At 41.9% G+C, this 24,817-nt stretch overlaps 1 protein-coding gene across 1 annotated transcript in view; it reads left to right on the forward strand.

The window, feature by feature from the left end:
• Positions 1–21,040: 21,040 nt before the first annotated feature.
• The window catches only part of LOC126179512 (inter-alpha-trypsin inhibitor heavy chain H4-like), a 123,306-nt gene continuing 119,529 nt past the window's right edge, over positions 21,041–24,817 (forward strand). The window contains exon 1 of the mRNA XM_049924613.1: positions 21,041–21,134. Coding sequence (XP_049780570.1) covers positions 21,054–21,134 — 81 coding nt within the window. The 5' untranslated portion in view covers positions 21,041–21,053. The remainder of the gene's footprint in view (positions 21,135–24,817) is intronic.

Raw genomic sequence — 24,817 nt, forward strand, 5'->3', positions numbered from 1 at the left:
CTCCCTGAAACTCTGTACAACTCCTGGTTCTTTCAGTTCATCCAGGTCCCATCTCCTTAATTTCCCACCTTTTTGCAGTTTCTTCAGTTTTAATCTACAGTTCATAACCAATAGATTGTGGTCAGAGTCCACATCTGCCCCTGGAAATGTCTTACAATTTAAAACCTGGTTCCCCAATCTCTGTCTTACCATTATATAATCTATCTGATACCTTTTAGTATCTCCAGGGTTCTTCCATGTATACAACCTTCTTCCATGATTCTTAAACCAAGTGTTAGCTATGATTAAGTTATGCTCTGCGCAAAATTCTACCAGGCAGCTTCCTCTTTCATTTCTTAGCTCCAATCCATATTCACCTACTACGTTTCCTTCTCTCCCTTTTCCTTGAATTCCAGTCACCCATGACTACTAAATTTTCATCTCCCTTCACTACCTGAATAATTTCTTTTACCTCATCATACATTTCATCAATTTCTTCGTCATCTGCAGAGCTAATTGGCATATAAACTTGTACTACTGTAGTAGTCGTGTGCTTCGTGTCTATCTTGGCCACAATAATGCGTTCACTATGCTGTTTGTAGTATCTTACCCGCACTCCTATTTTTTTATTCATTATTAAACCGACTCCTGCATTACCCCTATTTCATTTTGTATTTATAACCCTGTATTCACCTGACCAAAAGTCTTGTTCCTGCTGCCACCGAACTTCACTAATTCCCACTATATCTAACTTTAACCTATCCATTTCCCTTTTTAAATTTTCTAATGTACCTGCCCGATTAAGGGATCTGACATTCCACGCTCTGATCCGTAGAACGCCAGGTTTCTTTCTCCTGATAACGACGTCCTCCTGAGTAGTCCCTGCCCGGAGATCAGGATTGGGGGACTATTTTACCTCCGGAATATTTTACCCAAGAGGACGCCATCATCATTTAATCTTACAGTAAAGCTGCATGCCCTCAGGAAAAATTACGGCTGGAGTTTCCCCTTGCTTTCAGCCGTTCGCAGTACCAGAACAGCTAGGCCATTTTAGTTAATGTTACAAGGCCAGATCAGTCAATCATCCAGACTGTTGCCCCTGCAACTACTGAAAAGGCTGCTGCCCCTCTTCAGGAACCACACGTTTCTCTGGCCTCTCAGCAGATACCCCTCCGTTGTGGTTGCACCTACGGTACGGCTATCTGTATCGTTGAGGCATGCAAGCCTCCCCACCAACCGCCAGGTCCGTGGTTCATGGGGGGGGGGGGGGGGGGCTCCTTATGTTTCTTATGTTTCTGATTAAGTGAATTAGTGAGCTCAGTTCAAAAGTTAACCATTGCATTTGTTAAATTATTTATTTCTTCATTGGCGTTCCTACTTCCCTGTTTGATTTCTCCCAACATCTGCACTATCAAATCGTTAGTGCTAACACTCGTTCCCATTTGTTGACTACTCACTGGTGTTGAACTAGGCGTCGTTGAATCGAAACTAACTACGCCACTATCTTCCATTACGTTAAGTGTGGTATTCTCAAGTCCAAGCTCGCATTCTACATTGACTAAAGCGTTAACCTTTCCCTCCTCATTAATAACTTCACTGTGGTTTTGCGTTGTGTCCGCCATGTTAACAATGTTCACAAAAGTCACTGTCCGTTAATAATTAGTTCCAACACTTAATTTAAAAGATCATATTATAAATATCACAGTCTCTAATATAGTTCAGAGGTCCTTTCCTAATTTCTCCTGCGCAACGTGGAAAACAATTAGAAACGAAGCGCCGCGGTCGCAATTAGCTGCTTCACTCACCGTTTGTTGTGCCGTTTTCTCCGACGACCTGAAGAATGCAATAGAATCGACGTCCGACACACGCGTCGCCAAATATAAGCTCCCGTCTCCTTTGAATCATATGGGTTAATTAATGATTATTATGTTACATTCCTCTTGTTTCAGTTGGCCGTGTATATCGAGACTTCATTCATTGTTAAATGCAATGGTGTGGTGCTAACTGATGGAGACGCATTAAGAACTGGTAAAGTTTAATTTGTTTCCTTTATCACACTGCACAAACATAAACACACTATTATTCAAACTGTGTGCCACTACTATTGAATATAGAGATAAATCCTTCGCTACGCAACCGCCTTTGGCTCATGCAGCCTACACCTTCCACAGCCTCTCAACAACTGCTTCTGCTTGCGAGTCTCTGCTCCACTGGGTGCCCTCTAAAGAACAACCACTTACAGATACTACACACCATTACCCTCACAAACTGTACTGGAATGTAGGGGGCCTCAAATCAGTCGATGCTGATGGAATTGTATTAGGAATGAAATAGTAAAGTAACAGAACAGATTTGCTACTTGAGCAGCAAAACTACCGATGATAGCCAGACAGAATATAAAATATAAATTGAGAACAGCAAGAAAAGCGTCACTGAAAAATGTGAACTTTACTTCAAATGCAAAATTAAGTGTCAGGAGTTCTTTTCTGTCAGTACTTGGGTAAAGTTCTGTCTAGGGCGTAAGTGAAGAGTGGGTGATATGCAGTTAAACAGAATAAACGATTGTGAAATGTGGTACTACAGAAGAATGTTGTAGATTAGATACGTTTATCTGGTAAACTAATGAGACACTGAATAGAAATGGGGAGAAAACAAATTTGTGTCACAAGTTGACTGAAAGAAGGAACCGGCACATCCTGAGGAATCATGGACTCACCAGTTTGGTAATGGAGGGAAGTATGGAGGGTGGGGAGGGGGGAATTAAAACCGCAGAGGAAGACAAAGGCTTGAATAAAGGTAAGCAGGTTCCAATGGATGTAGGGTGCAGTAGCTATGCAGAGCTGAAGAGGCTTGCATGGAGAGCTGCAGCAAACCAATCTTAGGATTGAAGACTACGGCAGTAACTACTTGAGCCTCATTTGTGTTACTGAAATTGCATACCTGTCAATTGCAAAACATGAGTTAAATATACGTTGATCAAAAATCTTATTTCTTGCTCACTGATGCACGAGAGTTGAATGAAAACTAATGCCTCCACCTTCGTTAATTGGGTTTGGATGGGAATATTTTAATATATCAAACGTAGAAATAATCCTTAGAATGTGATCTTTAATTACCGATATTCGCTTTTCCACATAATCACCAGCCATTTGGATACATTTCTGCCAACTACGAACAAGTTTTTTGAAGCCGCCACAGAAGCAGTAGACACTCTGTTTCCATAGAGTGATGTTTCGTCTCCAAGTCGTAATGGTGTAACCACGTTCGTCTACTGTCACAAGCGAATGGAGGAAGGCGTCACTTTCATTCTCGTAACGCGAGAGGAGTTCCTGGTTAATTTCCAGTCTGTGCACTTTCATTTCAGGAGTCAGCACCCGGGGTACCAATAGGGCACAGGTCTTCGATAGCCAAGTAAAGCAATAATGTGATCCACACGTTCTTGTGAAATGCCGATTGTGCTTGCAGTTTCTCTCTGAGTGATGTGACGATCTTCCTGAATCAATCTGTCAACATTTTGCTTGTGAAACTCGGTGGTTGCCGTCAAAGGCCGTCCAACTCTTTGTTTGTCACGCAGGTCAGATGTTCCCGGCTCAACATCTTTAAATATACTCCCTCAACGACGCACAGTACTCACATCAACACAATCACCATAAACTGCTTTCATTCTCTGATGAATCTCCTTTGGGGTGACACGTTCTGCTGTCAATAATTCAATGACTGCACGTTGCTTAAATCACATTGACCGACCGTTCGCGCTAGGTTCCATATTTTACACTGTAACAACACAACCGTTCAAAGCTGAGGCTTTCCGCCAACTGGAGCTGTAGAGAAGAGGCTACGGAACAAGCCAGTACCTGCCGTATAGCAATGCTGCCAACTGTTGAAGAGTTACGAAGGTAGAGGCATTACTTTTCAGTCAACCCTCGTACAACCACGGTAGAGTCACACTTATAACGCTGCCACTGATCGGAGGAGGAGTTGTAGGCTTTTCTCTATACGGTTAGTCTGCAGCATAGAGAAAATGACTATATGACTACAGTGTAAGAAGTGAATACCTGTTGTTGCATGCTGTTTCAAAATAGACACGTGTCACAATTGCTAGTTGAATTTTAACAGCCACTATTTGCAACTCCACGCTGCACTCCTTAAACAGTTTCGGTAGTGAGAGTCCCGAAGGCGTACGGAGAAGAGCAGATAATTTTATGCGAGTCCAACCGTGCCCTACACTTCACCCGTTCCATCGTAAAGAAACGCATCCACCCTTTCCGCTTGGCGTGATACTGCCGTTACGCCTCTGTATTGACTAAATGTAATGTTCGGGAACGTGGATCAGTGGCCAGTTCCAGGACTCTTGACTGTTACTTCTGACGTCCTTCTTCCCTGGCGACGTTTGTCAATGTGAAAAAGTCCTGTTTTCACTGTGGTTGGGAGTTAACATTAAGAAATGTAGATTCCACCCAACTGGCTGTGGGAAGTCAGTTTGAAAGTCGAATTTAACGTCACCACCTCTCTTCAAATCAATTGAAGTCACGTAAAATAACAGAGAAGTGCAAATATTAACTTTCCGCATATTCTGACTTGAAATAATTAGCAATGAGTGCAATACCAAAGAAAACTGGGGGCCTCTTCCCATGAAACATAGTTTCTATGATTCTATTGTTAATGCTTTTTCGTGAACTCTTTAACTATTTCAGTAGCAACAATACTATAGCTGCGGCTCCCAGTTTGGAAGACAGTTATTTTTGGTAATCAGTAAACTGATCGTGAAATATAATGCTGTTTCCTTTCGGAAAAGAATACATAATTTACAACTGGCCTTCGTAATGTAAAAAGATTGCAGGTTCTATAGAAATTTAAAGATAAAAAGAGAGCTGCGTATGAAATAGCGCCTGAAAATTACGCTGGCCAAAAGAAAAGGTTCCGTATTTAAATATTCCACAATTTCTAACCTGCTAAGGAAAGGCCCTACGCAACTTACATTTAGTCACCACCGCGACTAGGTGACACTTAAGAAGGAAACGTAAAAGAAATGTCTGTGAACACAATACTTTTACATGATTCCTGTACATTTTATTATTCCCGGAATCTGATTAAACATTTATTCTCCAGATAAGATCGAAAGCTGAACACCCAGCTAAATTGGCATCAGGTCACAGTCAGTGCAAATCAGAATCGAGCGAGAGAACAAAGCGAGCGAGCAAAACAAAACAAAAAAAAAAAAAACAAAAAAAAAAAAAAAAAATTAGATAAAAAAGTGAGGTCGAGGGTCCTTGCACTATTGTTTACATGATCACGATCACATGTCGATAATCTTTGTTCATTTATAGATTACATTTTGGTTACAACTGTGGCATCCCTGATACCGTTAATATGTTCCTAGGGATTTTATCCTTTTAATTTGGACTCTTTATAGAGAGTGTTAGCACATATTTACATTAATAAAATCCAGGGGAAATGTTTGTGAAGTTCGCCTGTGACGCCGCATGGAGTAAGTCAAGCCATAACACCTCCAACAAGACCATGACCATCGTTAAACCAACCCGCGGGACGATGAAATCTTTACTCTTAGGTTTCTGAAACTGTAAGATCTCTTTCCGTCTTGTGATGAACGTTAAACTCTGCACTGATTTTGTAAATGAATTTGGGACTCAAGCGTCTGTATCTATTTGAAAAACACAGTCTCTGATTCTCATTTATGACACTAATTTTCCTCTGATAATCAATAGAAGTGAATAACAGCCTCTAACATTTTCTTCTGGAACAGAGTTGGTCTTTATAATTACAGTATGGAAAAACATCAACACAGAGAGACACAAAAAATGAACTGAAATATATAAGAGTTTTGAACTAATCATAACGGTATTCTGTAGTAGTGCAATAACCGCTTGTATGCGTAATTACGTCTGTAACAATGCTTCAAGAAATGGACGCCCTTAAATCACCAAACTGTTAACGAAGACGGAAATGGCAGCATTTGCTTGAATGAAGCGATAATTGTTTTTTTGACATATTGCCTGTAAACAACCCGTAGGTTGTGGATACCCATTCTGCTTAAAGTGTGTTCAGTAGTGTTGTCCAGAAAATACAGTTACATCAACATTTCTCTAAGACCTTTTTGCCTTCCGCAGGGAGTATTTCCAACAGGATTGATCGTGTTTTGCGAAAATATGGCGTGAAACGTGTATCTCGATCACTATCTGAGATTTGGGTCCTTTCGCGTTCCGTACAGGCCGCAATGCGGGTGTCCATCGTATTCCCTCCAGCTACGGCGTGCAGTATGTTGGTAAGGCTATCAGAACCGTGGAGGATCTGTGTAGCGAGCATAAGCGTCAGACACGCTTACAATAGCCGATCAGTTATGCTATTGCAGAACATTGTCTTGGCACCAGCCATCCTATGGAATATAACAACACGGAGATTCTGGCACGCACTTCCAGCGATTGGGACAGTTTTGTTAAGAAAGCAGTTTAAGTTAGCAAGTAACCTTATAAATAGAGATGGTGGGTTTTACTTAAATTCTACGTGGGATACCGCTCTCTCGCTTGTCAGAAAAAAGGGACATAGTGTTACCTGCTCCGATGGTTATTTATTTTCACTATCGATAACTTGTGACGTCGCTCATCTTTGGTTGGTGCTAGCGCTATTGTTTACAGTGTGTGTATGTGTGTGCGCTCTGCAAATCGAAGTCTTAAACCTCACATACAAGGGGGGGGGGGGGGCTACTTTGTGGCCACCTTTTGGATGTATAGTAATCGAGTCAATTACTTTATATTTTAAATATTTTTTAAAAAAGTGTCTATTGTTTGTAATGAATTCTCCTACCTGATTCCATAAATGATTTAAATTTTGCAGTGAAATTTAACCCAAGATGTCACTTTCCTCAGTGAACATCATTTTCTATATTTTCAGGTTCGGAATCTTACTGACACATCAACATATCTTTGAAAAATTATACTGTTGAGAATAAACGTCCACAACAGTTAAGGAAATTTGCATTTAAAAAATTTGTTAGGGTAGACACGAAGTGTCCCCTCTCTCCATTTAGTAGTACACGTTAGTGAAAATTTGTTTATGTTGCCAAGATGTGTTCAAAGATACTTTTATGTTCTGGCACTACTAACTTATCAGTACTTCCTTAAAAAGTATGTTATTAATATTAACTCAAGAACAATCACCGAATTTAGTTTTTCTTTTAACTTTTTCTTCGGTGGGCATAAAGTACCCTCCCCCCTGCCCTTACCCCTGGTAATGCGCGGTATCAAAAGTACGTTGGTATTGCTTGGGTTAAATTCCCTTGCACAGCGCTTCCTTCCTGAAGTTTTGGCTTGAAATACGATCCTATGTTTACCTGTCGGAATATCGGCGGTTGTCGACGAGGTCAAACGGCTGCATTTTCACAAGTAATTTGAACGTTGTACACGCCGGGGAAAATTATTCAAGAAATATATTCAAGAAATAATTGAAGGTTTTGGATGCACTGTTACCGTAAGATGAAGAATTTTGCACGGCAGACGAATCCATTGTGGGGCCAATCAAAATAGCTGGAATACTGATGACCACCAGAAAAAAATTCTGTGCTACTGAAGCAAGATAGACCGTTATTCCGAAATAATGCCTTAGTTATTTTCGTAGTTGACGCGGATGGTGGGTGGTAACAGATCAACCTGTGTTTGAACGGCCTGGTAAGAAGTCGCAGCTTGCAGTCGATGTCATGTTAGCCTCGGACAGCCCTCTAGCGGCTACCGCGGGAAGGAGATTACGTCATGAAGCGCACCAGCAGTTCCGTAGTTCGAAACAGGGCAGCGCTACAGTCTTGGTAGCTTCCGTTGGCTCTAACTTCCGTCACGTCTGAAATACACTACCGCAACGGAAAAATTCGATCCAAATACAAATATATATATTCATGTACTAGGTGCCGCCAATTGGTTAAAAAAGTTATTAGCGCAAAGGCCACCAACTGCAAGAAAATAATAGGAGATACATAAACTCTGTAATTGAGTAAGCCGGCCGTGGTGGCCAAGCGGTTAAAGACGCTACAGTCGCAGGTTCGAATCCTGCCTCGGGCATGGAAGTGTGCGATGTCCTTAGGTTAGTTAGGTTTAAGTAGTTCTCAGTTCTAGGGGACTGATGACCGTAGAAGTTAAGTCCCATAGCGCTCAGAGCCATTTGAAGTAAGTAAGTGACAATAACTGTAAGTAATTATACAATAAAGCAGTTCTCAAAACAAATGTACTACATAACTAAGTGAATGTCAAAGACAATAGATAATTAAAATTTTTAATGACGATCAGTTGAAGGTAGAAATAAAATAGGTACACAGCATGTCATACGTAGTTACGGCATACAAAATAAATTATCTTGTTTATTTTTAGGTAATTCATTCTCATAATAAGTGTAGGTCGTTTTTCGCAGACTCAGGGAACTCTTGAGCAGAGTAAAATTATTTACTTTTATCCATTTCACAACAGCAGTTTTGAATTTATTTACTGCACTGTGCAGACATTTCCAGACAATTTGTTGAAGTAGATAGGACCAAGACATTTGTAGATTTGCTAGCCTAGCCTATAGCACAATTAATGCATGCCCACTTCTTGTGTTATGATGATGAATTGTCCGTTAAGTCAAACTTACTTACATCTTCTTTAACGTATACAAGGCAGTTGTAGATAAACAGGCTAGAATCTTTACATGATTCTCGTGAACTAAGTCGTGCAATGCAGGTGACAGCTTTCTTTTGCTATTTATACTCCAACACTTGGCCTACAGAATTACTTCACTATAGTATTCATAACTCATCTGGCAGTGTAAGAAACACGTACCAATGTATAACTGATACTGCTCATCTTGTACAGCAGACAGATGACATGTGCTTGTCTGCGTGCTTTCGATGTATGAGTTAATACATTAACTGTTTTGTTATCATGAATGGGAGCATTCTCATTGAATACAGTGTTTCAGTTTTACTGCCATGTTTCTGCAGTACATTTTGCACAATTCTGCATAGTTAGAGCCATGCTGTGTTTCAGATTTTCAGAGATGGTATTATTTGTGATGAGTGTTGTCCCCTCTGCACGTATCACTGCACCACTTGGAGAAACAGGGGTAAATCAATTATATAAGGCGAGATTGTAATGAAAACAAACGGCCCAAGAACAGATCCCTGAGATACACCTTTACAACTGGATTATCTGTTTTCACTAACTGTTTTCTGTTGTCCAAGTATCTTCTTATGTTATATGCAATTCTGCTAGAGCTGGGGACTTGTTTCACTTTCCCGCTTGCCTTTCATGTTGCTTGTTCTTCCAATACAGCAATATTAAACATTTCCGATTTTTTCTTGTAGCGTTTAGAACAACATGCTTCAAAATTTTCCGTTAACGAGTCTAAAATTGGTTGACCGATTCATTAGCGTCTGCAGTGTTTGTTATTTTATTTCATTTTATTGAATTCAGTTTACTTATCGACTGGTTTTAGACATAGATTAGCCCTGTAATTCTTCTGTGTTAAGTACAGGTTAACATTATTATTTTACTGTTAAGCGTTGTCTGAGCCATCAGCCTTTATGATCAGAAAGGCATAGTTTTCAAGTTTTATTCCGTTACAACCCTTGTGCATAACGACTGTGATATGGTTCAAACAGCAAGGAAGTCTTCGAACAGCCGCAGAATTAGATTTCAGTTACAGCATAGCTGTCACTAGTGTGGATGAAGTAGTCATGTAGACTTAAAAGACTTGTAAATGCTCATTTTATTATATGACCTTAGCATATACGTAGCATGTACATGCTAAGGTCGTATAGTAACATCTGCATTTACAAGTCTTCTGAGTCTACGTGAGTCCACTTCATAAGGGCTGATGGTAACTATACTGTAACTGAAATCTAGTTCTGCAATAAAGTACTGACTGAATCGTGACTGACTGATGACTTCCTTCCTGTTGGAAATGCACTGACTGTGCCAAATTCAATTTTGTTTAGACTATGCGTACTTTCCACCTTGTGGGCGTGTCATTTGGACAGGAGTTAAGAAATCTTAAGGCATTTACCAAATGGATAACAATTCTATTATTTTACAAAATGTCCTTATTGATATCACAAAATATTAATATTACACAATTGTTATGTTCAAATAGAAACAATATTAGTTTCTCCAGCAATTACACAAACAAGCCTTTATTGTGATTTGGCTGGAAACAAACTGAAGTAACTACAATGTCCTGTTTTGGCTGCATAGCACCTGCAGCTTTAAATTTTGCGTCTGTCACAGTTCACTTACATCTGTAAAGTCATACATTATGTTTAACATAGACAGATAACTCCTCGTTCTGAAGTAGCTAGTTACCAATTCATAACAATGTCAGTTCTTCATTGTTAACCGAGTGCGTGTTTACTGAAAGCACACTGCAATTTCCATTTTAATATTAACGCTTTCACCCCAAATATATCCAGAATATTGTGTTGCAGTTTTAGCCAAGCTATAGCGGACAGTATGGCGAATTTCCTGATATTCGCAAATAATTTTCATCGTTTATAGTCGCCGATTTACGACAGCGACTGGTATTTGAAAGAAGCTTCTAAGAAAACTTGACGACATAACATGTATGACACTTGATCAAGTGGTATCAAAATAATAGCGTCGCTAACCACTGTCCCGCCCTTAGGAGAAGAGGTTCCACATACGCCTACCGTATTACACAAAATGTAGGCAGACAAGTAAATCAGGATGGTTCTTGTGTTTACCCGAGCGTTTGAAGCCCATCAGTCCGTGTTCTGCTGTTGTAGCAATCGGTTAACTTGCTCGTAAAGCTACTGAGACATTGATAATGTATACGATAGTCGACATCTTTTATGACGAATGCCGCCAAACTATCAGAGCGGTGGGGCGTTTGAATGCTGAAAAGTATTCACATCGTGCCAAACTCTCACTATCTGTCTTTGCAAACATTATTAAAAATGTTCTAGAAATTGAAAGTGTGACGAATAAAGTACGCCAAAGAAAAAGAAGAGCAACTGATGAAAAAATGAAATTAACATATTAGCAGCAGTAAGATACAATTCAGATGTCACTAAGAGGCACCTCTGAATTGCGAGAGGAATCAATTAAAAAAGTGTTCCGCGAACACTACATTCCGTCGCATTTCATCCGTTTCAATTTTCGCTGAATCTACAACTTCATGGCAATGACACCCAAAACTGGATACAGTTCTCCGAACGTTATCTACGAAAAGTGAAAAATGATGCGCTATAACTATGCAAAATTTTCTTTAAGGAAGAAGCATCTTTTACAAACCATGGACAGGTGCACTAATATGCACTTAATTGTCAGCTGAAAATCCTCAGTGACTTGAAGAAGTGAATGAACACAACAACTTTTGGTCTATCACCTTTCGATGCGTGTCTTTCAAGACTCGCAACATTGGTCCCTGTTTTGTTGATGGGACTGTAAATATATGCTGACGCAGTTATTGCAAGGTATCCCACTGGACATAAGGCAATTAGTGTGGTACCAACAAGACGGGTGTCCCTTCCAGATATGTAATGACGAACCCTCTTAAGAGAATATCTGGAGGGCATTGGAGCGGTCGTTGCACAAGCGCAAAATGCTCAGCACACCCACTGAACTTAATGCTTCATGACTTCTGTGGCGAAAATTAAAGCAAGAGGTCTGTTAGGAAACACCGACGTTTCCTGTAGGCATGAAATGGCTCATAAGATGGGCCTTCGCTGCCGTTAACTGAAGCTGAAATTTATTGTGCACTATTGATTCTCCAGAATCACTTTATAGCGTGCAGATGATAAACACATGAATCGTACCTGAGTAGCGTGTTTGCTTACATTTGGTGTAACAGGGCAGACGTGTGTGGAACGTCTTCTCCTGACGACTGACAGTAGTTTGCGTTGCTGTTGTGTTGACACTATTTGATCAAGTCCCGTACGCGTTATGTCGCTGAAGCTATCTTAGAAGCTCCTTTCAAACGCCACAGAAAAAAGGTATGTAGTTTCATTAGAAAAAAGAAGCAAAACTGATGTCGTAATTAGGCGACTGTAAACTATAAAAATACCTTGCGAACGTTAGGAAATTCAGGATGGAAGATTGTGCAACGAGCATTTCTCTTTTGTAAACGTCATTAGAGCCTTCGAAAATGGCAATGAAATCATTAGGAGTCGTTAGTTTTCGATTATTGGGCCTGCAGTGAAATATATGTCATGAAAGGATATTATAATTAAGGTTCCACTATCACTGCTTAAAAAATTTACTGATTATTAAGACAGCTGTTTCGGAAGATTTCCATTTACAAGTACCTACGCATACAAAGTTTGAGAATTACAATTTTCGGTAGTTCTTGAGGAATGTTAGACTTAATTTTTTATATAAATGCCGAATTTCGTGAATTATTGAGGTATAACTGAAATTGCAGACATAATTTTCAGTATCACGAGTTACAGAAACAACTGCGCTGTAATTAATTTTTATATTTCTAATTTATTTAAGTACGAGGGAGACTAACATCTACACTCCTGGAAATTGAAATAAGAACACCGTGAATTCATTGTCCCAGGAAGGGGAAACTTTATTGACACATTCCTGGGGTCAGATACATCACATGATCACACTGACAGAACCACAGGCACATAGACACAGGCAACAGAGCATGCACAATGTCGGCACTAGTACAGTGTATATCCACCTTTCGCAGCAATGCAGGCTGCTATTCTCCCATGGAGACGATCGTAGAGATGCTGGATGTAGTCCTGTGGAACGGCTTGCCATGCCATTTCCACCTGGCGCCTCAGTTGGACCAGCGTTCGTACTGGACGTGCAGACCGCGTGAGACGACGCTTCATCCAGTCCCAAACATGCTCAATGGGGGACAGATCCGGAGATCTTGCTGGCCAGGGTAGTTGACTTACACCTTCTAGAGCACGTTGGGTGGCACGGGATACATGCGGACGTGCGTAGGATCCTATGGTCTTGGCGACAACATCGATATACTGTGGAGACCTCACGCCCCACGTGTTGAGCAATTCGGCGGTACGTCCACCCGGCCTCCCGCATGCCCACTATACGCCCTCGCTCAAAGTCCGTCAACTGCACATACGGTTCACGTCCACGCTGTCGCGGCATGCTACCAGTGTTAAAGACTGCGATGAAGCTCCGTATGCAACGGCAAACTGGCTGACACTGACGGCGGCGGTGCATAAATGCTGCGCAGCTAGCGCCATTCGACGGCCAACACCACGGTTCCTGGTGTGTCCGCTGTGCCGTGCGTGTGATCATTGCTTGTACAGCCCTCTCGCAGTGTCCGGAGCAAGTATGGTGGGTCTGACACAGCGATGTCAATGTGTTCTTTTTTCAAATGGTTCAAATGGCTCTGAGCACTATGGGACTTAACATCTATGGGCATCAGTCCCCTAGAACTTAGAACTACTTAAACCTAACTAACCTAAGGACATCACAAACATCCATGCCCGAGGCAGGATTCGAACCTGCGACCGTAGCGGTCTTGCGGTTCCAGACTGCAGCGCCTTTAACCGCACGGCCACTTCGGCCGGCCGTTCTTTTTTCCATTTCCAGGAGTGTACGTTGTCCTGAGATATATGACATCTGGTGGGGACTGTACCTGATGACTGTTCTCGTTACATTTCATCGTGAAATCCTAAAATAACTGTTTCACGACGATTTTGTGCTGTTTTACACAGTGTAGCGTAATATTTTGAACTAATGTTGTTAATATTTCCTGTAATTTTTGTTACATTTCACACAATAGATGTTTTATAGTTACGTAGTGACAGGCTATGGTTACACATCACATAAAAACGTAACAAAAATACCATATGATTCTTGAGTTTCTCCCGGCGTATTTGATAAACTAAATATCCACGGGTGTGCTGCCGGTCTATAGTGTCCAACGGGCACAATATTTCGGCGATCATACATGTCGCCATCATCAGGTGAACTGACGGACTGAGCTCCTGTGAACGTGCCGGCACGGAGATCCGTAAGCTATGGCTGCTCAGAGGGAACTGGGTTCGGTCGCGGCGGCGGCTGATTTAAATACCCTCCGCCCGCGGCGCGCTCCTTCCGCCGTCCGCGCCCCGCGCCACGGTCGCGCGGTGGAACAGATTGCGACGGCGTCTGAGATGACGTCGGTGTGATGGCTCTGTCCGCCGTGGTCGTCACAACTATACGTTTGCTCGATTTACTCTTGATTAACCCAATCGCTGGTTCCCAAGCCTTGCTAAGATTATAGCCACAGTCACGATTTATGAGGTCGTCATTGGTGCGAATTTCGATGGCCTCTCTAACAACGCTGTCCCAGTATCTCGACGTCTGTACCAGAATCCTCGTGCGGTCATACTCCATGGCGTGATTTTCCGACAAACAATGTTCAGCGACCGCCGACTTGCTCGGATACATCAGTCGAGTGTGCCTCTGGTGTTCACGGCGTCGCTCCTCGACGGTACGCATCGTCTGACCAATATACGACTTGCCACATTGACACGGAATCTGGTACACGCCGGCCTTCCTCAAACCGAGGTCATCTTTGGCGCTCCCCACCAGTGCACGAGTTTTATTTGGAGGACGAAACACAGTTCCGACCTGGTGTTTCTTCAGAATGCGGGCGATTTTCCCCGAGAGTGCGCCTGTGTATGGAATAAATGCAGTGCCTACCTCCTCCCTCGTGACTTCATCCATCTCAACAGGTTGTGCTGCAGTGGTTGGGCGGAGAGCACGTTGAATCTGCCACTCTGAGTACCCATTTTTTTTCCAAATACAGTTCTCAGGTGTTCCAATTCCTGGGGTAGACTCTCTGCGTCAGAGATAGTGCGCGCCCTATGTACTAGAGTTTTAAGTACCCCATTCCTCTGTGAAGGGTGGTGGCAGCTGTCTGCGTGCAAATACAGATCAGTGTGCGTTGTCTTCCGATACACCCCATGACCTAGGGTGCCGTCAGCCCTTCTCTTGACCAAGACGTCAAGGAAAGGTAATTTACCCTCCGTTTCAGTCTCCATAGTGAATTTGATGTTGGGGTGTATGGAGTTTAGATGTGTAAGGAAGTCAAGGAGTTTATCCATACCATGTGGCCAGATGACGAACGTGTCGTCCACGTAACGGAAAAAGCAAGTTGGTTTCCATACGGATGACGACAGGGCTTCCTCCTCGAAGTTCTCCATGTACAAATTCGCTACCACTGGTGAGAGTGGGCGCGGACGGCGGAGGGAGCGCGCCGCGGGCGGAAGGTATTTAAATCGGCCGCCGCCGCGACCGAACCCAGTTCCCTCTGAGCAGCCATAGCGTACGGATCTCCGTGCCGGCACGTTCACAGGAGCTCAGTCCGTCAGTTCACCTGATGATGGCGACATGTATGATCGCCGAAATATTGTGCCCGTTGGACACTATAGACCGGCAGCACACCTGTGGATATTTAGATTAAAAATACCATAATTTGGGCTCTACTGCGATTTATTCCTCCACATTTTCTGGACGAAACACATGCTGCAGGTTCGATCTCCGATGTTGCCACACTAAAGGGGCACGTAGCAACCGGCGCTCAACGGTTATAAACGTGGCATTCTGCGAGATAAAAAATGCAAAATATTGTGGTAGTTAACCCTCCAAAAAATACAATTTTACATCAGTTTGCAAAAGCTTATGAGGAACGGTACAGCTTCACCAACCGGAAGTGTGGTTTGAACATCGCAGTGCTTTACTGGACATAGTCCAGCTGGACACCTTTTCCGTCGCCTTCCTGCGACCTCTGATGACTTACCTCGCCAGTTACAGTTTAACTTACGTTGGGAGCCATGGTGCAGCTTTCGCATTAACAAACATATCCTCAGGTGAGAAAAAAATGATAAATCTATATAAAAAGTGTAGATGTTCGTTTGTACAAAATCATGTATCTCCGAAAGTTCCTCGCCGATTGCTTTGAAATTTTGACACAACGTAGAAATATAATACTAGCGTGTTTTTAGGTACCTGATTCTTTAATATATGATTAATATTACAAGTACATGTAGTTTTTTGAATTTTTAAACATTTCCTTATTATTAAATATATAAATATATGAATAACACATATTTAAAAAATAGGTAAATAAAAACACGCGCGTGTATCATTGGAATGTTGTGTCAAAATTTGAAAGCAATTAGTCAAAAAATTTTCTGTACGAGTACAAACGTAGATGTTCGTTTCTCCAGAACCTGAAATCTCCGTTAATTTCTATAGATTTCTTTGGAGTTTGGTCACAACGTTGAATTCTAATACAGGCGTGTTTTTAGGTATCTACTTCTTGAATATATGTTTATTTTTAATACATATAAATTCTAAATATATACATGTAATATTTAAAGGCAAAAAATTGTTATCAAAAATCTCAAAATGTATCTTTCCGATTTAACTTCACATTTTTACACGTTACTGTAACAAACTTTTAGACAGATATAGGGTATATACTTATTAATATTTATATAATATACAATGGTGAGAAGATGTCAGCAAACAGGAAATTTGTGTTATTGACTTATTTGTTTGTAATTAGAATAACACTGAAGAGTGTGAATTTGTAATAACAATAAACAAGGCTCAAGGTCTGGGAGAGGGGGGAAGAGGACGGAGGGATGTGAGTAAATGGACATAGAACATGGAAAGGAAGAGATGGACAGAGGAGGAGATGGGGAGATATAGAGGAAGATGGACAGAGAGAGAGAGGGATGAGTTGATGGACAGGGAGAAGGAAGAGGAGGAGGGGACGGACGAAGAAAGGGGGATGGGGAGATGGATAGAGACACGGGAGAGGAGGAGATTGGGGCAGATATCCAACTCCCACACATATTAGGAACATGGGCTTTCTCTTTTCCATTTAAGCAGACTGATTCACAGCAAAGCGTGGCCGGGTAGAGCTAGTGACAAATAAAAATTAGGGAATCTAACTCGAGAGCTTTGTATCTGCAGTCTGCTACTTTACTACTGGTCAATCTTTAACGCCACAGTTAAGGTTTGTTATATAACAGTTACATTTTTTAACAAAGAACAAAAAGTTGGGACATGCTCACGGAAATTTGAAATTTATAAATAATTTTGTTGACTAATTTGTTGTTTTTATCCAGTATTAATGTAGATACTAGCAGAAAAAGTGGCCGTGTTTGTTTAGCGGGTAGAGCACTGGTCTGTGGCCCTGGGTTCAACTGTGGGTGGGGGCGGGGATTTTTCCTCGTTCCAATCTCTCCTGTCAAAATTTACGCCAAGGACGTTTCCTGGGGGTACGAGGTGGCCGGGATGAGGAGCTCACCAGCTCTTCCCCGCCTAGTGGCACAGCGGCCAGAAGAGCTGCGCTCTAGCTGTCGTCAGAGCGACAGTCCGGTCACGCGAATACGCCACAGGCTTTATCTTACGATGAGCTTTTACTAGCACAAAAACGTTTTCGTAAAAATGCATATGAATTTTTTGTAACGCGTTAGTTTATTTAACTCTTCAATCTCTTAATAAAACGATAACGGTGGTCCAATATCCTTAGTATGTTGTCAAGAATCAGCATGCTGTCTGTCAGGCGCTATGAATCTCAAGATGCCTTGCACACTTTCTGTAATTTCTCGTTAACGAATTAAGTTATCCAAAAACCGTTTACTTCAGCTACAACAGCTCGGGGATCTGAGTCTGGAGAAAGATAAAAAAAGAAACATTTGTGCGTCCGGTTTGGATGAAATGAGATATGAGCTAACCTATTCATCTCAGAGCTGCACTTGCATCCTACATAATTATTTGCTGGATGTTTTCCAGTAATTGTCTTCCCCTACAGTTTTTCCCCTTCATAGGTCCATCTGATAGCATGGAGGATACTCCCTGATGTCTTAACATATATCCTACCATCCTGTTCCTTCTTCTTGTCACTGGTCACCGTACAATACTTCCCTCGTTGATTCTGCAGAGAACTTTCTCATTCCTTAATCTGTCAATTCATCTAATTTTCAGCATTTTTCTGTAGCATCACACCTCAAACGCTTCAATTCTCTCCTGTTCCGGTTTTCTCACTGGTCACAATGCTTTGCTCCAAACGTAAATTATCAAAAATTTCTTTCTCAGAATAAGATCGATGTTTGATACTAGTAGATTTGCCTGTGATAGTCTGCATTTTACGTCTTTCTTGCTTCATCCATAAGGAGTTATTTTGCATTCAAGGTAGGGAGCTCCTTAACGTTGTCTAGTTCGTGATCACCCAATTTGATTTTAAGTTGTTCGCTCTCTCATTTCTGCTACCTCTCACGGCTCTGGTTATTTTCTTATTGATCAGTGCAAAAACTTTATGTGGAGTGGCGCTTCACGGTACACAATGTGGCGGTCCGGAGTGTGGGTATGGCGAATGCCCGCAGAACATCATCTAACAGCGTGTGTAGTGCCAACAGTAAAATTCAGAGGCGGTGGTTTTATGATGTGGTCGTGTTTTTCATGCAGGGGGCTTGCACCGCTTGTTGTTTTGCGTACATGTGTTCCTTAAGTCTGTTGATGCCGTTCACCAGATTCTGTAGTTCTTCCTCATCTTCAATGAGGATAGCAATGTCATCAGAAAATCTTATCATTGATATCCTTTCACTCAGTTTTTAAATGCCACTTTTGAACCTTTCTTTTATTTCTTCGGTGTATAAAGTCAACAGTACAGGTGAAAGATTGCATTTTTGTCTTAGGCCCTTTTCAATCCGAGCACTTCGTTCTTTGTTTTCCAGTCTTACTGACCCCTCTTTGTTGATTTACATATTCCATATTACTCGTCTTTCCCTACAGCTTTCTCCAATTTTTAACAGAATTTCGAACATCTTGCACCATTTCAAATTGTCGAACGCTGTTTCCAGGTCCCCAAATCCTGTTGAGCTTCTCTTGATTTTTCTTCAGTGTTGCTCCCATTATCACTCGTAACTTCAGAACTGGCTCCCTGTTGCTTAGACCTTACGTAAAGCCAAAATCAGCATCATCAAAGAGATCCTCAATTTTTCTCCCCATCCTTCTGTATCTTAGTCTTGTTAGCATCTTGGATACATGAGCTGTTAAGTAGATTCAGCGACAGTTCACCCACTTCTCTGGCCTTGCTGTCTTCGGAATTGTGTGCATGATTTTCCGAAAGTCTGATGGAACATGGCTAGTGTCATATATTGTACACAGCAAACTGAACAGTCGTTTGGCCAATTTTAGAAAGCCGGCCGCTGTGGCCGTGCGGTTCTAGGCGCGTCAGTCTGGAACCGCGAGACCGCTACGGTCGCAGGTTCGAATCCTGCCTCGGGCATGGATGTGTGTGATGTCCTTAGGTTAGTTAGGTTTAAGTAGTTCTAAGTTCTAGGGGACTGATGACCTCAGCTGTTAAGTCCCATAGTGCTCAGAGCCATTTCAACCATTTTTTTGATTTTAGAAATTCCGACTGAATGTTGTCTGTCCCATCTGCCTTATTTGATCTCAGATCTTCCAGAGCTCTTTTAAATTTGATTCCAATACTGGAACTCCTATTTCATCCATATCGACTCCAATTTCTTCTTCTTTCCCGTCATGAGGCACCGTCCTCCCATCATAGGGGCCTTCAGTGTACTCTTTCAGTCCATCTGCTGTCTCTTTTCCGTTTATCAGTGGAACTCCCATTGTACTCTTAATATTACCACCACCACTTTTAATTTCACCGAAGGTTGTTTGAACTTTTCTGTACGCTGAGTCAATCATCCAGAAAATCATTTCTTTATCGATTTATTCACATCTGACCAGTAGCCGTTTCAAAATGGCTCTGAGCACTATGGGACTTAACATCTGAGGTCATCAGTCCCCTAGAACTTAGAACTGCTTAAACGTAACTATCCTAAGGTCATCACACACATCCATGCCCGAGGCAGGATTCGAACCTGCGATCGTAGCGGTCGCGCGATTCCAGACTGTAGCGCCTAGAACCGCTCGGTCACTCCGGCCGACAGCCGTTTCACCTCGGCTGCCTTGCACACTTCTTATTTATTTCATTCCTCCCTCATTATTACAGTACCGGTATTCAATCCAAGCAGATTCTTCCGGACGATTCTCTTGAACTTCAGTCATTACTAAATAGTGATTTGGTATATATGCAACTGGGTACGCCTTACAGAGCAGCATCTTCTTTCGCAATCTTTGTCTTACCATAATATAATCCATGTGTAACCTTCCCGGGTTGTCGGGTCTTTTCCAAGTACTCCATCTCCTCCTCTCGTGAGTTTTGAGCAGAGTATTTGCTACTGTCATCTGAAATTTATTTCAGAACTCAGTCTTTCTCATTTAAGCTGCCAAGCCCATATTCTCTCGTAACCGTTTTTTTCATTACTTCTATTTGTGCTTGGCGAAGCGGAAGCACACAACAGTGCCTAACAATTAGACAAGCGAGTTGCAGACAGAGAACCATAATGCCATACATAGCCTTTTCGTGGCATGCGGTTCATCAGATTACTTGGGAATTACGAGCCATCAGCGGTCGATCTCTGCGATGTGCGATTTGCCCGAACACGTGCCTTCTTTGGATAGATTTACCGATCTGCAATCTGCTAACTAGTTTTTTTTTTACCTGCGATAGATTTTCGAACGCTAAATTAACTTACATTTATCCCCTTTTTGTCAAAAAATACTTTTACATTCAGATCGTACATCATCTTTAGCGTAAGAATTCACTGAAATCGATTTCGGAAGAAACTCAAATGGTTCAAATGGCTCTGAACACTATGGGACTGAACATCTGAGGTCATCAGTCCCCTAGAACATAGAACTACTTAAACCTAATTAAACTAAGGACTTCTCACACATCCATGCCCGAGGCAGGGTGATTCGAACCTGCGACCGTAGCGGTCGCGCGGTTCCAGACTGTAGCGCCTACGTGCGTATCGCTATCGCATTCAGTGTAGACGCATTTTGTTGAAACACAAGAATTGGCCAGCTAATCTACACAGAAGAGTGTATGCCAGCTTCTCAGAACTTGCAACTGGCGCCGTTTCCAAGTAACCCGGGTCAGAAACGCGTCAGCTGCTGGGTGCTGTCCGTGCTTATACGGCGGCGGCGGCGCGTCTCCGGCCAGTCACAGACAACATGCGGACCGAGACGGCAGCTACTGTTGCGGTCCTTGCACTGGCCTTGGTCGCTACGTGGGTCTCTTCACAAGACGCGCCGGTGAGTTCTCGCTCAGCCAGAAGTCACTGGGATGCGCCTGGATGGCACCCCGTAGTACCTCTGTATCACGTTGTATACGTTTTAAGCCTTTTTCTGATAAGCATCGCTTATTTCTCAGCTTCCAATTCTATAAATCTTAGCTGCAATTTATGCGAAGCCGGTTTAAGTCCCCAGCGACACAAACTGTCGCTTGGGGCACCAAGCTGAGAGGAGGCGCCACAATTCTAAAATTTCCGTATAGAACGTATCATAATTAGTACGGCCGCGGGATGGGGGGGGGGGGGCAGTGAAAGATTTGTATACAGTGTATATCACAATAAGAAGCGTAAACTAACCGAAAGTGTACAAGAGAAAAGGGGGGAGCCAAATGATACGTCGCTCGGGTGGAAAAATGTTCTCGAACTGGCTCTGAGTGTGTGCGTCGTTCTATAATCTCTTTTCTCTTTATTTGAGTCATATTTAGAAACATACCGTACAAATATTGACAATAAATCACGTCTTATACATTTGTAATTACGTTTAATAGATAATAATTTGTTTATTATGCTATTGCAATGTCCTATACACATGAGGAAAAGTAAGGACATGGTGAAATATTTAAGGATGAGCATGTTGCGCATACATAGGCGGAAAGACTCGTTATCGTATAATTACACGATTGCCGAACAATCAATGGAACCACTTCAGAGAGGAAAGAGAGAAGACCCGAACCAAGAAGGGAAGCTTGTTTCGTTACAGGGTCACAGAGATACTCGTCCAACACCGGTGCCAGACGGTGCAACAGAGGCGCTCTGCGTCACGGAGTGGTCTGTTGTTAAACAACGGTTCCTAGAAGAATTATCCAGTTTGGTGCTACGTCCTACATACATCTCGCGAAAACACCCCGAAGGGAAAATTAGAGATTCGAGTGCACGCAGAGGCTTACCACCAGCGTTCCTTCTCCCCGCACACCCTTCGCGAGCCCAACGGCAAAGCGACAGCGCTACTCAAAATATCCTTCGCCACACACCATAGGCTGCCATCCGGAGTGTAGGTGTAGATGTAGATAATTTTGTTGGGACACGTCATGAAAGCTCACTGTTTGAACGACACATCTGTTGCGTATATAAAGAAAACTTTATGATTGCTGCTATTTGTCCTTTTCATACAAATTCACTTAATGATTTCACTGAGAACTGAAGTCGCTTAATATGGGTGAGTAAACAGATTGGGACCATTAGTATACATGTTATGAGAAAGAGACCTTTCCAGCTCTGCATCTGCGAGGATAGCAACTTAGTATTTCGTACACTTTTAACCTGCCAATGGGTAGCATTAAAAAGTTTCGGATAATTTTGTAGTAGTATTCTAACCATAACCGATAAATACATCTTACATGTTTTCTGTAAAAACGCTGGCAAGAAGGAAAACGAAAAAAATGACATTGTTGTTTATAGAATTTTTGTTTGAAAATATGTATAAGGAGAAAAGAATGTAAATGAGAAACAGTTTGTCTAATGGCTCACATGCCTTGCTATCGTAGTCGAAAGTGATAGCAAGAAACAAAACTTAGACGCATATTTTTGCAGCACAGCATTTTTCTTCCCGCAGTTTTGACAGACAACAATTTAACATAGTGTTCCATTTAAAAAAACCAAAGATGCCCTCATATCTCTCCAATAAAAAATAGCACAAACATGAAATTTGATGTATTCAAGTAGCCCCTGTCCCTGCAATTCACTGTCCAAACGGCATCTTTGTATCTATTGCGGTTGGGGAGATACAAGGGGTGTTATGACCTAGCTGCCTCACCCTGTATAATGCTATAGAAGTGACAGCTAAATGAAAACGAGATAGATGGAAAACAAAAGTAAGTAAACTATTTATTATTTAAAAAGTGATCGCCATAGCTCTTCATACATTTATCGCCCTGTGAGACAAGACGCACAGTGTTTTCAAGGTAAAATTTCTGCGGTTGCCTACAGCACTATGATTTTGTCCAAGCCTGCATCTCCTTGTCCGAAGCAAATCCACGGCCACGAAGCTATTTCTTTAGGATTTCAAAAATATGGAGGTCGTATGACGAGAGATTGGGACTGTCTGACGGACGTGTAAAGGCCTCCCAGTGAAACTTCTGCAGATCAGTCGAAACAACCCTGGGAATATGTGGCCCCACCCTTACACAGCTGCCACTAAGTCCCGATCTCTCCTCGGGGATTTCCAGATTTCTGCAGTTCTGAAAACAGACATTCGTGACCGTAGGTCTGCTTGGACGAAGCGGTCCACGCCTGAGTAGAATCACGCTTCCGTAGGCAATCGCAAACACTTGTCCATGATGACATTGACCGTCTGTCTCACAATCTGTCTTACTGTGGGATAATTGTATTAGCAGTTATGGCGATCACTTTTGAAATAATGGATGGTTTACGTGCTTTTTTCCATCTGCCTTGTTTTCATTTGACCGCCCTCTATATAAGCCCGACATTGTTACTTGCTGCTAATTTTCCTTCACTAGCTTTTAAGTTTCCGGCGAGAGAAGTAATCACGAATTAACGAGAGAAGTAATCACGAATTAATCACGACATGTGTAGTATCCACACATATTTCTTTCAATGTTCGTAATTCGTCATTCCTTTTCTGAAATAAGTTTTTTTTTTTTTTTTTTTTTTTTTTTTTTTTTTTTTTTTTTGCGGAAGAGAAGTAAGGTCGGATTTTATAGTTTCACCAGGGTATTACATGAACGACACATTATTTTACATGGCTGTCTTTTTAAGAAACATCTGCTAATACTGACATGCATTCTAGTGTAAATATATTGCCTAAAATTGTTCATTAAAAAGATTATTTCATAACAGCTGTTTTAGTTAGGTCAGCAGTAGGAACATTGTAGGAAAGAATTTCCATTCTTAATTTACAAAGTCCTATGACATTATAATAGTTTATTTTAAGTAACCTCTCGGAGCTTGTTTTAGCTGCACATCTGGTGGTTAAAAATGATAATTATTAGATAAAATGAAGATTATACGTTCTACAGTACTAAAGTTTTATGCATAATTATAACAAAAATTCTGATTCATTTTCACACTGTACATTTCAGAATACAGGTTCTTACATAAATGTGATAATTTTCTCTACGATTTAAAAGTGGTCGTTCTTGAACGATACACAAAAGAACCTACATGAAATATAGCATATTCTTACGATGAGCTAATATTTCCGGCCTCACTTATGCACGTTAGGAACAGAAAAAATCAATATCTTGTTGGATATGTCTTATATTTGACACAGGTTTTGTGACAGAGTGTTTGCGTTTATCTGTACACTATTTTCTTGTTCCTGATTATGGAATGCGACCGCAACGCAGTACGCTCTTCTCTCGCGATGACGCCGTTGGGGAAAGCGGCAGCATACGCATGACGTCAGAGAGCCTGTGACGAAAGCTGTTGACAACGGACGCGGAGAAGCGAGGGCGACGAGAAAGACAGGCCGAGGCGCATACCTCACACTCAGCACGTGACGCTGCATTTCTTACGAGTGCCAGCAGGCGCCTCCGGCGGACAGCGAGTATCTATTTCAGACGAGTTTAATAATTCTTGGTTGCGGAAGTTCTCGATAGTACACAACAAAGTTAAGATCTTCATTTGGTACCTTTCCTGTTACGTACCGATTTCCCGTGGTCTCTGTACAGAGCCATGCGTTCGCGA

Source organism: Schistocerca cancellata, chromosome 1, assembly GCF_023864275.1.
Source record: "Schistocerca cancellata isolate TAMUIC-IGC-003103 chromosome 1, iqSchCanc2.1, whole genome shotgun sequence".
NCBI classification, from domain to species: domain Eukaryota; kingdom Metazoa; phylum Arthropoda; class Insecta; order Orthoptera; family Acrididae; genus Schistocerca; species Schistocerca cancellata.